The 14,345-nt window shown below is 42.3% G+C and overlaps 2 protein-coding genes across 2 annotated transcripts; both read left to right on the forward strand.

Annotated features, from left to right (window-relative positions):
- The first annotated feature begins 20 nt into the window (after window positions 1–20).
- Window positions 21–3,316, forward strand: LOC111982092 (solute carrier family 35 member B1). The gene is made up of 6 exons (XM_024013644.2): window positions 21–53; window positions 947–1,104; window positions 1,241–1,367; window positions 1,990–2,096; window positions 2,311–2,464; window positions 2,755–3,316. Exons 2-6 carry the CDS (start codon window positions 949–951, stop codon window positions 2,805–2,807), a joined length of 597 nt encoding a protein of 198 aa, XP_023869412.2. The 5' UTR covers window positions 21–53; window positions 947–948; the 3' UTR covers window positions 2,808–3,316.
- Window positions 3,317–6,692: 3,376 nt separating this feature from the next.
- On the forward strand, window positions 6,693–10,687 carry LOC111981932 (cytochrome c oxidase subunit NDUFA4-like). The gene is made up of 4 exons (XM_024013428.2): window positions 6,693–6,957; window positions 9,668–9,753; window positions 9,946–10,006; window positions 10,428–10,687. The coding sequence occupies exons 1-4, from the start codon at window positions 6,916–6,918 to the stop codon at window positions 10,482–10,484; spliced, it is 246 nt and encodes an 81-aa protein (XP_023869196.1). The 5' UTR covers window positions 6,693–6,915; the 3' UTR covers window positions 10,485–10,687.
- Window positions 10,688–14,345: the final 3,658 nt, after the last annotated feature.

The raw sequence follows: 14,345 nt of genomic DNA on the forward strand, positions 1-14,345 counted from the left end.
AACCTCTCTATTGTTGTCACAGGTGTTGGGGAAGTCTTGTAAGCCCATCCCAGGTAGGTGTAATAATTATATTATTGCTCATCCTGACCCCACTCGCAACACCTGAATATGTAATTAACAAGTCATATYCAGCCTTTGGCTTGGTGACCAGTGCAGGTTTGAGGGGTTAGTTTGCCTTATTTTATTGCATGGCRTCTTACTGCAGCAGTGTGTCATGTTTCAGTGTCAGCCCTTATCTGCATTTCTAGTGCCATTTTTAAAGCTGCAATATGTAACTTTTTGGGCGACAGAACCAAATTCACATTGAAATATGACTTATAGATTTGTCATTCTCAATGCAAGCCAGTCTAAGAAGCGYTGTATCTGTTCTYTTCACTATTTCTATRCTTCCCGTTCTTAAGTTTTGTTTTTGCACCTTTTACTTTCGGTTTTGTATGGTACAATGATTATTTACTCTATACGTGGCTTGTTTTGTCACATACACTGAAATTTGACAAACTATTATAATTTTAGCAACCAGGAAATATCTGTGTGATTTCTGCATATTGCACCTTTTTTAAACTACACATCCCATCAGCCCTTCCAGACTCAGTGTCCCTGTTTTTTAATAAACATACATTCTATTTGCATGCACCTGCTGTGAGTCTCTGACTCCCCATGTAGACTACCCTATGACTGCAAGTGTCATGCTAACAATAAGTACATGAGCCTAGTCTTCTGTCCCGCCCAGTATGTTGCAATATGTAAACACTGTCTAAGGTTAGTGTGTTCTATAGTAATACACTGACCAGTCTTATCCCTTGAGCACGTGCAGCCCATTAATCTACATAGCCATGGTTTMTACCCCCTGACTGACTTGTCTTTCTATGTGCACATCAACCTAATAGACCAGTGATGGCTGCTGCTGATAACCACCCCTCACATCCCWTTGCCTTTGGTTCCACAGTGATGATTCTGGGTGTATTTGTACTGAGGAAGAAATACCCACTGGCCAAGTACCTGTGTGTGCTGTTGATCGTCAGCGGGGTYGCCCTSTTCCTCTATAAACCCAACAAGAGTGTCACTTCCACAGAATCTGCTTTRGGCTTCGGGGAGATCCTGTTGGTGAGTGTAACTGTCCTCATRTGCCTGTGGTATTATCTSTGTGACCTGGTCTGTGTTTCTCTCTGCCTATATGTGTATTTGCTSTCTGTGCCTKTGTGGGTTTGTAAATGTGACCTTCTCTCTCCCTGTATCCTAGCTGCTATCTCTGACCATGGARGGTTTGACTGGTGTGGCCCAGGACCACATGAGGAGTCTCTTCCAGACCAGTGCCAACCACATGATGCTCAACATCAACATGTGGTCCACCCTGGTGCTGGGACTAGGTGAGACACCTGTTTCCCCCCACTAGTGTGAAAATATACACTTTGTCCGATCTCTCTGCTTTGTGTTTCTTCTGTATCTCTATCTCTGCCAGCTCCACGTCTCTACTAAATACACCATTATCTATTCAATAAAATATCTTCATCTCAGATCTTCSTTCTCAGTCTAAGTGTCCCAATCTCATGCTTTTCTACAGCCTTACTTTTATCAGAAACCCTTTTTTRGGTTTTGGCCAAAGCAGTCCCCACTTCACCAGTTCTATTCAACCCAATCAAACTGCTGTTACTGCTCTGTACCAGTAGGGGGAGCCCTTAATCCACTTTTGATTTTGATTTTGGAACAGGCATTTTCACCAAAAAGTCATGGAACCAAATCTCAGCATGGGTTTGATTCCAAAACAATTAAAGTAATTAATTGGCTTCTCCCCCCATTTGTAGCAGAAAAAAAGGCTAACCAATCCTAAAACTTGAGGTTAAAAAATAAGAATCAAGCAGCCTAGTTAAATAAAGGTTAAATAAAAAATAATAAATACAAAAAAGCAATTGTTACATGCAGGATAAAATAAAAYAAATTATGCTGAATTGTGTCACTTTCAGTAAATGATCCCATGTGTTTTTCTTTCAGGGGTYTTGTGGACAGGTGAGGTATGGGACTTCCTGAGCTTCACAGACCGTCACCCCAGCATCTTCTGGAACATCCTTTTGTTTGGAATAACTAGTGCTTTAGGACAGGTGGGTCTCACATGGGTGTGACTGTGTGTGTGTTAAAGGGAAAACATTTCCATGTCTGCAAATCACATTATACATTTTAATTGGTTCACATGCGTGTGATTCTTATGGATAAGTGCCAGTATGTGGTTTACAGGGGTCTTTCGCTATTTTGCTCTCATTCTCATTGCAGAGGGTCTTTTATAGTAACAGTCATTCACTCCTCTTCCTCTCTTAGACCTTCATCTTCATGACTGTGGTGTACTTCGGCCCTCTCACCTGCTCCATCGTCACTACCACACGGAAGTTCTTTACCATCCTGGGCTCTGTCCTTCTGTTCGGCAACGTCCTCAACACCATGCAGTGGGTCGGCACTATCCTGGTGTTCCTTGGTGAGTAACAACATTAACTTGTTAACTCTTAATATCTCTGATGTTGTGACTATCTCTCTGTTTCAATCTCTCTCACGCTCGCTCGCCATCTCCCTCCACCATGTGCTCCTGTGTCTGTAGTAACTTTATGCTTCACCTCATAGTTGAAATAGTGAGCTGCTCTTCAGCTGCTTATGGAAATGTTCCATTAGTGCTCATAGGCCTCAACTAGTAGTGAAGTTTCTTTTTGGTTGATGAGATGACTAGACACCTCTACTGTCTTAATTGTATCATGTGCTTTTTCATTTAAGGTCTCGGGTTTGATGCCAAATTTGGCAAGACACCAAAGAAGACCACACACTAAGGAACCTGGAATATGTGTCATGGCAAAACTGACAAACTGAAAGTCCAGTGGACAGAAATCCATATCTCTCTGATTTTCTTACCACATCTTGCCTAGGCAGTACACCTACATACACTTAGTCATTGTTAGTTACCATATTATCATTTAGATTTTTTTTACATAATCATGAAAGAAGCCCCTATGTTTTCAAACGTCCCCATTCTCCTGAACCTATACTACGACAGACAAGCATCATCTACTTAGACCGCAAGACCACATCCACATGAAGAGGAAATGGGGCAGAATGAGATGGGTGGGCAGAGGAAAGATGACAACATGCACGTCAAATCCCTTGTGGTGGTTGAGGCTGCTCCTCCCATTGGACTACATCTAAACCACACAGGCCTATGAATCTCAGCCCCAAGATTTACCTCATGAACTCATCACCAAGGAATGCCTGGTTTTCACTGGTATTTGTAATCGTAAAGAAATTGGTTACAGAAAAACACCCTAATAAACGATTAAACATGTTTTCCATGGTTCTAGGATTGTAACACCAGGCTGACAATGACCTAGTTCTTTCTCAAAATTATAAATGTATCATGTATACATGTCATGGGAGTGCATTTGTTTTACATAATACTGAAAGACTTTTGGAAGGTTTGTTCGTTGTAGTCTATCAAATTAGGTCTACTTCACTGGTTGGAAATTTCCCACACAGCATCATAGACAGGCTGTGCAGAAACTCTTATGAGATGTTAATGACCAATTTTCAGTGAACATACAATTCAGAGGAAACTAACATTGGTAGATGTTGGCGAGGCAATCTGATTAACCGGGTGAGCTGCAGGACGCTGGCAGAGCACACAGAAAACTAAATTGTCCAGCCCACTGTTTGGGCAAGCTATCCCAATGTCCTGCTAATAGAGACAGATGAATTACAACACATGTAGTGTGAGGATGCTGTTCTCTGATGTAGCATCACCCTTATAATATACAAGAATGCTGTCAAATAGCAGTAGTTGAACAGTACTATACTGTTTTATGGCCTCCTTCGTTCAACACCAGAGGACCTGATGGTGCAGTGGTTTGGACGTAGGTTTGAGTCCCGGTCGGCTACCCAACAAAATTGCTGTGTTGGTATCAGAAGTGGGATGATGTCGTTGTGCGCTTCCCAGGGGATAGTGTTGCATCCCACCTAGTTAAGAGCTTCCGACAGCTAGGCATAGTGGCTCAGGTATTGGATGAACAGATGAAGGGTTAGTTTGAGTCTAGCTTGGTCTACCCCTGAAGACGCTGGAGTATCATTACTGAATGTACTGTAGGTGTGTGAGACAGAGTCAAGTGAAAGTAATCTGACATCCCTCTACAAATATTCTCCCATAAATGCTTCTGTTGTATGACTGGTGGGATTRATCTTCAAACCTACTGAGGRCTTGTTCAAATACTTTGAAAAAGCATCCTTCCTTATTCCCTTCCTTGAAGTAGGCTAATCAGTGATTGAATATAATCAGATATAATTGGACTGGTAAAAGCTTTAGTGTAACGGTTGTCGATGGTGGAAGGAGAAGAGGACCAAAGTGCAGCGTGGTACGTATTCATAATACATTTTATAAAGAATGAATACTGAACAAAAACAACAAACGAACAGTCCAGAAAGGTGAAAACAAACACTAAACCGGAAACAACCACCCACAAACAGGTGGGAACAGGCTACCTAAATATGATTCTCAATCAGAGACAATGAATGACAGCTGCCTCTGATTGAGAACCATATCAGGCCAAACACACAGAAATACAACACAAGGACAACATAGAACACCAGACATAGAATGCCCACCCAAACTCACGCCCTGACCAACCAAAACAGAGACATAAAAAGGATCTCCCAGGCCAGGACGTGACATTTAGTAGGTTTAGGTACTTTATTTACTGCCAGATGAAAAACATTATGTGGTGGGATTAACTAAACCATCTCTGCCTACTGGTTGAAAATGAAAATAAAACTGCAGTGTAAAATGTTGTACTTTGTTGAGAAGGAGGAGAGGAATGGAGACTTTGATCAAGGGAGAAGGAAAGTGAGTCCCTTGAGAGGGTAAAAAACTAGATGTATGTTAGGAGAAATGCACTATTATCACATGGCAACGTATTTATGGAATATTGTGGGAGAATGGAGGGAAAGAGAGAGGTGGAGGTTGAAGAGAGTAAGTGTGGCAGAGGGTGAGATTGAATCTGTTGAAGATGGCGAAAAAAGGGAGATGGTAGGTCGAAGAAGGCTGGTGGCAAGTGCAAACAGASTGAGCCGTACACCGGATCCAGTTCTGGAGTCGAAATGGAAGTGAATGAGGGTGAATTACCAGAGGTGGCCCAGTTTTTGGTACCAGGTTTGGTGAGGTTCTTGGAGCCTGAGCCTTMMACCGATGGTCAGGATAAATATGAGTGTTACAGTAGAAGTGACATTTTTGGAGAAAGTAGGCCCCTGCTTTTTGGCTGATCCATATGTGGTTTCAGGGTGGGTGAAAATGGAGTTGGGRGCTGTGGAGTCAGTGAAGATAACCCGAAGTGAGCTTGTGATAATTATTTGAATTTCTGTCAGTCAGAGGGAGCGCGCCACACAAATGGGGACAAGAGTGGTGACTTGTTTTTTTCTCAAGAACAGGGTGCCATTGAAAGGAGTTATTACTGGGGTAGCGGTAAATGTGAATGTGGACCAGATGAAGGGGAAGACACCCGGTGTTTGTGATGCTCGTCGTTTGGTGCGACTCAGACAGGGTGGCGTGAGTGGTGAAACAGAAGAGTCATTATCTGTTCTTTTGAGTTTTGATGTTGAGTCTTTGCCTGACAAAGTGATGTTAGGATATTTKAGTTATCCCGTACAAGCTTTTGTGCTGAATCCATTAGGTTGTTACAGGTGTCAAGCTTATGGGCACGTGGCAGCAGTGTATAGGAGGTAGGTTCCTAGGTGTGAGAAGTGTGCAGAAGGACATGAGACAAAGGAATGTGTAGTATTGGGGAAAGAAGCGCTACGTGTTAATTGTAGGGGTGCCCATGGATCAGAAGTGTCTGTTGCGAGAGAGGCAGGTTGAGGTTACCAGGATTAGAGTAGTGCAGAGGGTGTCCTATGCTGAGGCAGTGAAGAAAGTAGAGGAAGATGGTTCAAGGGGGAGGGATCCTGAGAGGATCCGTGTGAGTAGTAGATCTGTGCCAGAACAGAAGGATAGGATTATGAGTGACATATGCTTCAGTAAGATTGGCTTCTTAACGTTTATAGCAATGGTTATCAACCACAGGGATGGAACGTAAGTCCCAGAAAAGAGAGGTTCTGGTGGCTGCTGCAGAGAAATATTTGGGTGTATGAGATTTTACTTCAGAAGAGTTACAGAGTGTGTTGAGTGGTGGTGTCCAGATAGGGTTTTAAATATTGGAATTGGGTGGTGGGTTTATAATGGTTAGATGACAGTTTTTTCTTCATATTATTGTATTTCATTTTGTTCCGTAAAGTATAAGGGATTTAGACCCGAGCGTAGTTAGTGGCAGTAATGCAACATATATTGAWTGGATGCCAACCGCCGTTAAACCACACCAAAGAAGAAGAAGAACGAGTTGAGGACTCAAGGGCGTGAGGAATCTCCACAGATAGAACAATGAGACAGATATTTCACCGGATGTATAAATGTGAAGCATCCGGTTGGCGTTTCCACTCACTACCAAATATGGTGACGAMAGGAAGCTTAGTGGCCGGCAGTGGGAGCAGATTGAACGAGATGGACTTTGGCCGAAGTTCTGAAAATTTTCTCATCGATGAAACATTTTATCTCCATACAGGTTTCTGTTTCCAAAACTAGAATCTGTAGACTTTACCAAAGAAAAAAATGCATTGTTTAGAAGGCGTGCAAGGGRGAATGGATCTCACTGGCTCGTGCTTTGCTCCCACCTCCTTGTTTGTTCGACCCACTATGATTCGTTCATCTGCTCCCATTGGAAACGACAGACTGTAGTCTATCTTGGGTTAGTTATAAAAATCATTCATATCTCTGAAACGCATCTGAAAATACGCTCTGTTCCTGCCTGGCAAGGCCTACATTGATCCGGTTATTTCTGTACAAATTGGGAGAAGTAAACCCTCACAATGCTGAGCACAGTTAGCCGGCAACTTAAAAGRCATCCAGCAGTAAGTACATGTGAAATCGTGAAGTTTGCTAAATCGTATACATTTTTGGGGGGGATTTGCGTCGTGCTAACGTTAACTTCGAAGCTAACCTCGATTTTTACTACGTTACTCGTTTCACCCAAATGTCGCCTTTTTGTCATGTATTGTTGAGTGTTTGGAAAATGGCAAGATTGAATATAACGATATGGTGTTTGCTGCATTGATCGTTGATTGACAAGTGATGGCATTTACCACAGACTTAAACTGCCCCGTTTGCTAACTAGTTAGCTACTGTAGACAGTGTGGGTTATGTACTTGAAAGGGCAAGGTCTCAAAAATTATTGAATATATAGTTACTATTATTTACACTTTTTAAGTGGGAGGGAGTGAGCGTGTTTAGCTAGATGGTTAGTTGCTGGAATTGCGACCTGCCAAAAAAGGCCTCGACTCCGTCAAGGACGAGGCGGTTAACCGAGGACATAACGTTACTATGCCAGTGTAGTGGGCCTTTATTGAAAAAGGTTATCTAGCTATGAAAGTACTTTATATATTTTTTAAATCAAGTTTTATTTGGTGGAAATCGGGTAACTGTAGTCTCGGGACTTTGGCGAAAGTATTTTMGGGGGGYACGAAAGCAATCCAGTTGACTAAATATTTTTATAGACGACCCTCGGTCCTGCCATTACGCTCCTGAAGTTGCAGGTAATAGGCTACACCAGGGGTAGGGAGTCTTTTTCTTGTTGCATAAATTGTGAGCTCTGCAAACGTGTCCGATCCGACAATGAGAATGGTAAACGACTAATAATAATATATTGAATTAACATAAATTWCCGTAACCAAACAAACGAAGATAGATTAGAAATGATTGGAATTAACGTCAAATGTACCAATTCACAGATCTTCATTGTAAAGGGGTTAATCACTGTTTCCCATGCTTGTTCAATGAACCATAAACAATTAATGAACATGCYCCTGTGGAACGGTCGTTAAGACACTAACAGTTTACAGACGGTAGGCAATTAAGGTCACAGTTATGAAAACTTAGGACACTAAAGAGGCCTTTCTACTGACTCTGGAAAAACACCAAAAGAAAAATGCCCAGGGTCCCTGCTCATCTGTGTGAATGTGCCTTAGTCATGCTGCAAGGAGGCATGAGGACTGCAGATGTGGCCAGGGCAATAAATTGGAGACAGGAAGGACAGCTGATCGTCCTCGCGGTGGCAGACCATGTGTAACACCTGCACAGGATCGGTACATCTGAACATCACATCTGTGGGACAGGTCCAGTTTGGCAACAACTGCCCGAGTTATACCAAGAACTCAGTCCCTCCATCAGTGCTCAGACAGGCTCCACTCAGGGTTTGCTGTTTTAAGGCAAGTCCTCACCAGACATTACCTGCAACAACGTCGCCTATGGGCACAAACCCACCGTCACTGGACCAGACAGGACTGGCAAAAAGTGCTCTTCACTGATGAGTCGCAGTTTTGTCTCACCAGGGGTGATGGTTGGATTCGTGTTTATTGTCGAAGGAATGAGGGTTACACCGAGACCTGTACTCTGGCGCGGGATCAATTTCAAGGTGGAGGGTCCGTCATGGTCTGAGGTGGTGTGTCTCAGCATCATGAGACTGAGCTTGTTGTCATTGTAGGCAATCTCAACGCTGTGCTTTACAGGGAAGACATCCTCCTCCCTCATGTGGTACTCTTCCTGCAGGCTCATCCTGACATGACCCTCCAGCATGACAATGCCACCACCCATACTGCTCGTTCTGTGCGTGATTTCCTTCAAGACAGGAATGTCAGTGTTCTGCCACGGCCAGCGAAGAGCCCGGATCTCAATCCCATCATGTCTGGGACCTGTTCGATCGGAGGGTGAGGGCTAGGGCCATTTCCCCCAGAAATGGCCGGGATCTTGCATGTGCCTTGGTGGAAGAGTGGGGTAACATTTCACAGCAAGAACTGGCAAATCTGGTGCAGTCCATGAGGAGGAGATGCAATGCAGCTGGTGGCCWCACTAGATACTGACTGTTACTTTTGATTTTGACCCCCACCTYTTCAGGGACACATGTCTGTGGAACTTATTCTGTTTGTCTCAGTTGTTGAATCTTGTTATGTTCATACAAATATTTACATGTTAAGTTTGCTGAATATAAATGCAGTTGGCAGTGAGAGGATGTTTTTTTTTTTMTTGCTGAGTTTATATGTAATCGTGACTTGAAAGACAAAGGGCAAACCAATTCACACAATGAAGTTATGAAACAATGAATGCACACAAATTGGTGGTAGAGAGCAGATTCTGGAGAGACACAAACCTTGTACATCTAAGCCACACTTACATTTTTTAATTATACTTAAGACACATTTTCTTCACACATACTATAGGCCTAAGGAATATTCTCACAAACAGCTTCAGGTCTAAAGCAGTAGCCATTTATGGAAAACCAATGGAGTTTAATTTGTTTTCAAKATTTTCTCAAATACCCTCACGGCACCTGTGCCTTGCGTTGCCGATGCTCATCTTAGTGTGATGGACWGTGCCATCCCCAGCGGCCTCCGCAATGGATTAGTCCACTGAGACGGGCACGAATCAGACAGGTGTCTACTGTGCCATAAAAACATCTATCGACCAAACGATCGACCAGTTGACTGAATGGGGTCAGCCATATTTCCCTTGATTGCCACCTTACCCTGTCCTCTATTGTTCCCCCTAACTCTTTTCTATTCCCRCCAGCTGGTCCCCCTTTTCATCTTCATCGGTGGTGGGACGGTTATGTCTGGAGCGTATCTCTTGCGCCTGGCAATGGGACCCCATGTCAGGTAAGGGCCCTTGTAAAACACTCCGCTAATATGAATCCAGTTCAAATGGAAACCGTCTGAAATGAGAACCGCATAGTAACTGGATTGACCTTGAGTGTTTTAGTCATAAGTCAGACTCCGGTGTCAATTTCAATGTGCAGGATGCGTATATTGCTATTAGTTAAACTTTTCATTTCAATATGTATGTTGTAGTTGGAATCGCAATGGCAACCCCGAGCCATGGAACAAGACGGAACCCACACAGCAGCACAAGGTAGGTCACTCACTTACATTTATCCAGACATAACGGCCCATCCTGTATCACAATGGTCAGTGCATTAAACTTGGTCTCTGCRGCACATGGTAGTGAGCAGAGGTTGTACAGCGCAGTGAGGGAACATGTTAATGTAGTGGCTTGAGCCAAAAATGTCATTGAGCTGTCGTCTGATTCCACTCATCCCATAGTTGAATTAATTATACAGTATAATCCTGTTAGTTTAGTAAGTAATCTGATCAGCCAATCTAATTGTCAGTCACAACAACAAAGCAAGTTTGACACTGACTGAATAACAAACCTGGGAATGATTCAGAAAGTAAAGGCAGGTTTTTGCTTAGAATATCTACTGTTATTCATCAATATTTGATCTCTGATGGTCTTGTCCTTAAACTTTATTGTTCCTTTATTTCATTCATAGTTTTACTCAGTGAACATGGACTACAGCAAGCTGAAGAAAGAGGGTCCTGACTTCTAAACTCTTCTGCTGCACCAAAGGCTTGAGGAAAAAAATGACTTATTCTAACACTGACTTCCRTTACACCTCTAACTTGAAACCAGTGGATGCAAAGAGGCTAAACCGCACAASTTCTGTCCCTTTGACTGTKTCTTTTTCCCCTCATACCTCATGGTTGGGCAGCAATAAAGTGAAGGAGTCTTTTCTCCTGTGTACAGAGAAAATTGTCTATTTCTTTGTAGTCGGTGTTTAAAGGGGTTCAGGACTGATTTGATCCTAAAACATGATATTCTCGTACCACGTTATAGGTTTGAAATCATGAAGTCAGTCATTTTTGTTTCCCCACACTAGCTTGACTGTCAATATTTTGCTCTTGGTTTTTGCCTCATTCCACCTTTTGTCGTCCTTGCCCTCCTTTTCTGCCTGGCGGCTTTGTCTGCATACATGTATATCATAATACGCTTMACTACGGTCCAGTGTGTAATTTAAAGTATGACAACATGCTTGGTACTGCATATGCTCACCCACAAGTTCAGATGAGCCCTTAATATGCTCTTGCTGTGTGCCTTTTGATAGATCTTCACATGGTCTGACCATCTGTTCAAGGCTGCACTGCACCATTATAGGCCATGTTGTCTGAAGGTCTGCAATCACTCACTGACTAAAACCAGGCAGGTGGGAGTAAAGGTTAACAGACAAACTATAAAGGTTGGCATTGTATTAGCAACCAATAAAGCAATGATAATGTTCCCGAGAGTAATAAACAGAGCAGATAAAACCTGGTTCTCAGGGAGACTGGTGCGGAGGTGTTTCCTAGAATGTCAWGGCTCTGCCTGATGAGTTTGTGAATGTCATCAGGTCACACTGCGTCTCTTAGGCTGGGAAAACTCTGAAAAGGATGTGCAGCCAACACAATGCTGGAAATGTCAAGGATGTCTTCACATTGGCATAAAGTGTCACATATAAGACCTTCCCCTCTTAAAGGTTGGAACAGGCTTTGTCTCCAATACAATAATTGTTTCAGTTGAGAGATGAAACTGTTTCCTTCACAACTTTAATTTGTTTTACAAAGAATCCCTTTGATTATGCTGAAATCTTCAGGTTGTAGAAAACTAATCTGAAGACTACTTTCTGTGCTTTATCAGAGACCACTGTAATTGGGGCCATGAGTATTTTTCTGACCGTGAGACCTCTGCTTAGTCATACAAAATATTGTCACAATATAAAATTGGATATATATTATTGGTCCTCTTTATTACTCGGTGACGGCTCCCTAGAACTGGAAGACCAGTCAACAGTGAGGAAACCGGCTGTACAAAGAAAAGTTTGCATGAATTCTTAACCACTGGCCAGCATTTTTACTCTTTTTCACATGACCTCTTGGTCACATCGGCCAGCAACACACTGTCCATCCAGAATTTACTTCTTTAAGAACAAATTCTTATTTACAATGACAGCCTACTGGGGAACAGTGGGTTAACTGCCCTGTTCAGGGGCAGAACAACAGATTTTTACCTTGTCTGCTCCGGGAGTCGATCCAGCAACCTTTTGGTTACTGGCTCAACTCTAACCACTAGGCTACCTGCCGCCCCGTATACCTATCCCCTGCTTCATATCTTCTGACAATCTGAGTAGGTACTTGGAATGCTTCCACCGCAGTTTGTATGTGTGCACACAGGTACTAATTACATATTTACATTAATGTGTACTTTATGCTATYCAGACAAAGTTTTATAATTTTTTATTTATAGTACCAGTCAAAAGTTTGGACACACCTACTCAATTTATTTGTACTATTTCTACATTGTAAAATAATAGTGAAGACATCAAAACTATGAAATAACACATGGAATCATGTAGTAACCAAAAAAGTGTTAAACAAATCTAAATCTATTTTATATTTGAGATTCTTCAAAGTAGCCACCCTTTGCCTTGACAGCTTTGCACACTCTTGGAATTCTCAACCAATGCTCATTGGTAACTACATTATTTCATATGTGTTATTTCATAGTTTGGATGTCTTCACTATTATTCTACAATGTAGAAAATAATAAAAAATAAAGAAAAACCCTTGAATGAGTAGGTGTGTCCAAACTTTTGACTGGTACTGCATGTCTGTACTCGGTAGACATTAGCTCTGTCACACAGGCATGTTAAGGTTACATAGCAGTTTAGCCTGGTATAATGTATAACTGGATGGCACTCAGCATTTGATGCCAATCCCAGACACCCAGGCAATCTGAGTCACAGTGTGTGCATACATGCATGCACACACAGGCTAGCAGGGTTTCAATAACAGCATGAACAATACAGAGATCTGTCTCCATGTTTGGTGTGTAGTGAATCTGAAGGTATTACGAATCGATGGTTTCACTGGTAAACACAGCAACACTGTGGTCACATAGTTCACATGCCACCAGCCCACTTTCATTCGTTTTCAGCTTCAATATACAACAGCAATAATTCTGCAATGCCCCCCTCCCTCCCTTGCTCATTCCCCCAACATCACTGTGGTTCACAGAGTTCAACCGCAATTTCAAATCGGAAGTAAACATGACATTTAGTCTTCTGATATTAATCATGTTTTCTTTGACAATTTATAACCCATTAAGGCAAAGAGCCGGGGTTTCTATCTTTATCAGAACAGTCACTACTCTCTCTCCGGCTATATGAATGTTTACCCAGGATCATAGCATTCTTAGTAGAAGGATCCTCTGGTAAATCAGGGATATGAATATCTTATATTAGATATCTTTGCAGAGATATTTAGAGATTTAGATGGCCTCAGTGCTTGGTGCTGTGTATTATTATTCGATTAAAACAATGAAGAATAGGAATCATGAGGTGGATTTTAATGATAAACTGTACAGTATACCAAGATTTATTGCACTACAAATTAGGTTTGACAGGCAGCAGGTGAKCCCTCACACGTACAGCTGTGCTGTACCGACCCCAGTGTATAATACCAACGACACACCCTCATCTGACACGCACTGTGTGGTGATGACAGGTGGCAGGGGCTGCTAAAGGGGAAACCAGGCTCATGATTGAGTTACAGGCTGACGGTGCTAAAACCTGATTAAATTAGAGTGATGGATATGCTCATGTGTTGACAGCCCTCTCTGTCTCCAGAACTGTGGTTTCACAGGCACCCTACACACCCAGACCAGAAACAGCTGTAGTTTACCACTCCGTACATGATCACTCTCATAGTCACCCAACATGATTCTTCTAAATACCTGTCTTCCTTTGGCCTAGTTTCGTTCATTCAGAGAGAAAATGGGCGAGGTTGTGGAGAGGTCATCTTAGCTATATTTTTCCTGTCGAAATAAAAGTTTGTCTCTTTCTCTGCTCCCTTTCTCCCACTGATCACTATCGTTCTTCCTCTGCCATCATTTTGTTATCTAATACAACTCAATCATGCACAGACAAACCAATAGGCATGCATATATACAGAGTGAAGTCAATGCTGTTGTATACCAAGACAATCACATTGATCCAAGGGCTCCTTCACTCCCTCTGACAAAGTGCCATTTGCTGCAGACACCCAGAAAGGTCAGGGCTGTTGATGTAGTTTTGAGTGTTAGATTGAGTAAGGACACTGCAATTTAACAGCCAATTCAAAGGAAATACCATTGGAATGAATCAGGGACTGTGCTGGAGTCTAAGGTGCCGAGTCACTTTGGAAACATTTCCTGATTCTMWAGTTAAATGGCAGCTACTGTCTGTGTGTTATCAACACCTTTACTCAGAGGGGTAAGATACAATAGGAGAATATAGACAACAAAAAACCACAACAGATAAACAAACATCTATATCCAAGTTCTTATCATCCATGGCATCTGTGTGTTGATTGAAATCTAATCTAATCTTTTCTTCAAC

This window comes from Salvelinus sp. IW2-2015, linkage group LG20 (assembly GCF_002910315.2).
Source record: "Salvelinus sp. IW2-2015 linkage group LG20, ASM291031v2, whole genome shotgun sequence".
Taxonomy (NCBI): domain Eukaryota; kingdom Metazoa; phylum Chordata; class Actinopteri; order Salmoniformes; family Salmonidae; genus Salvelinus; species Salvelinus sp. IW2-2015.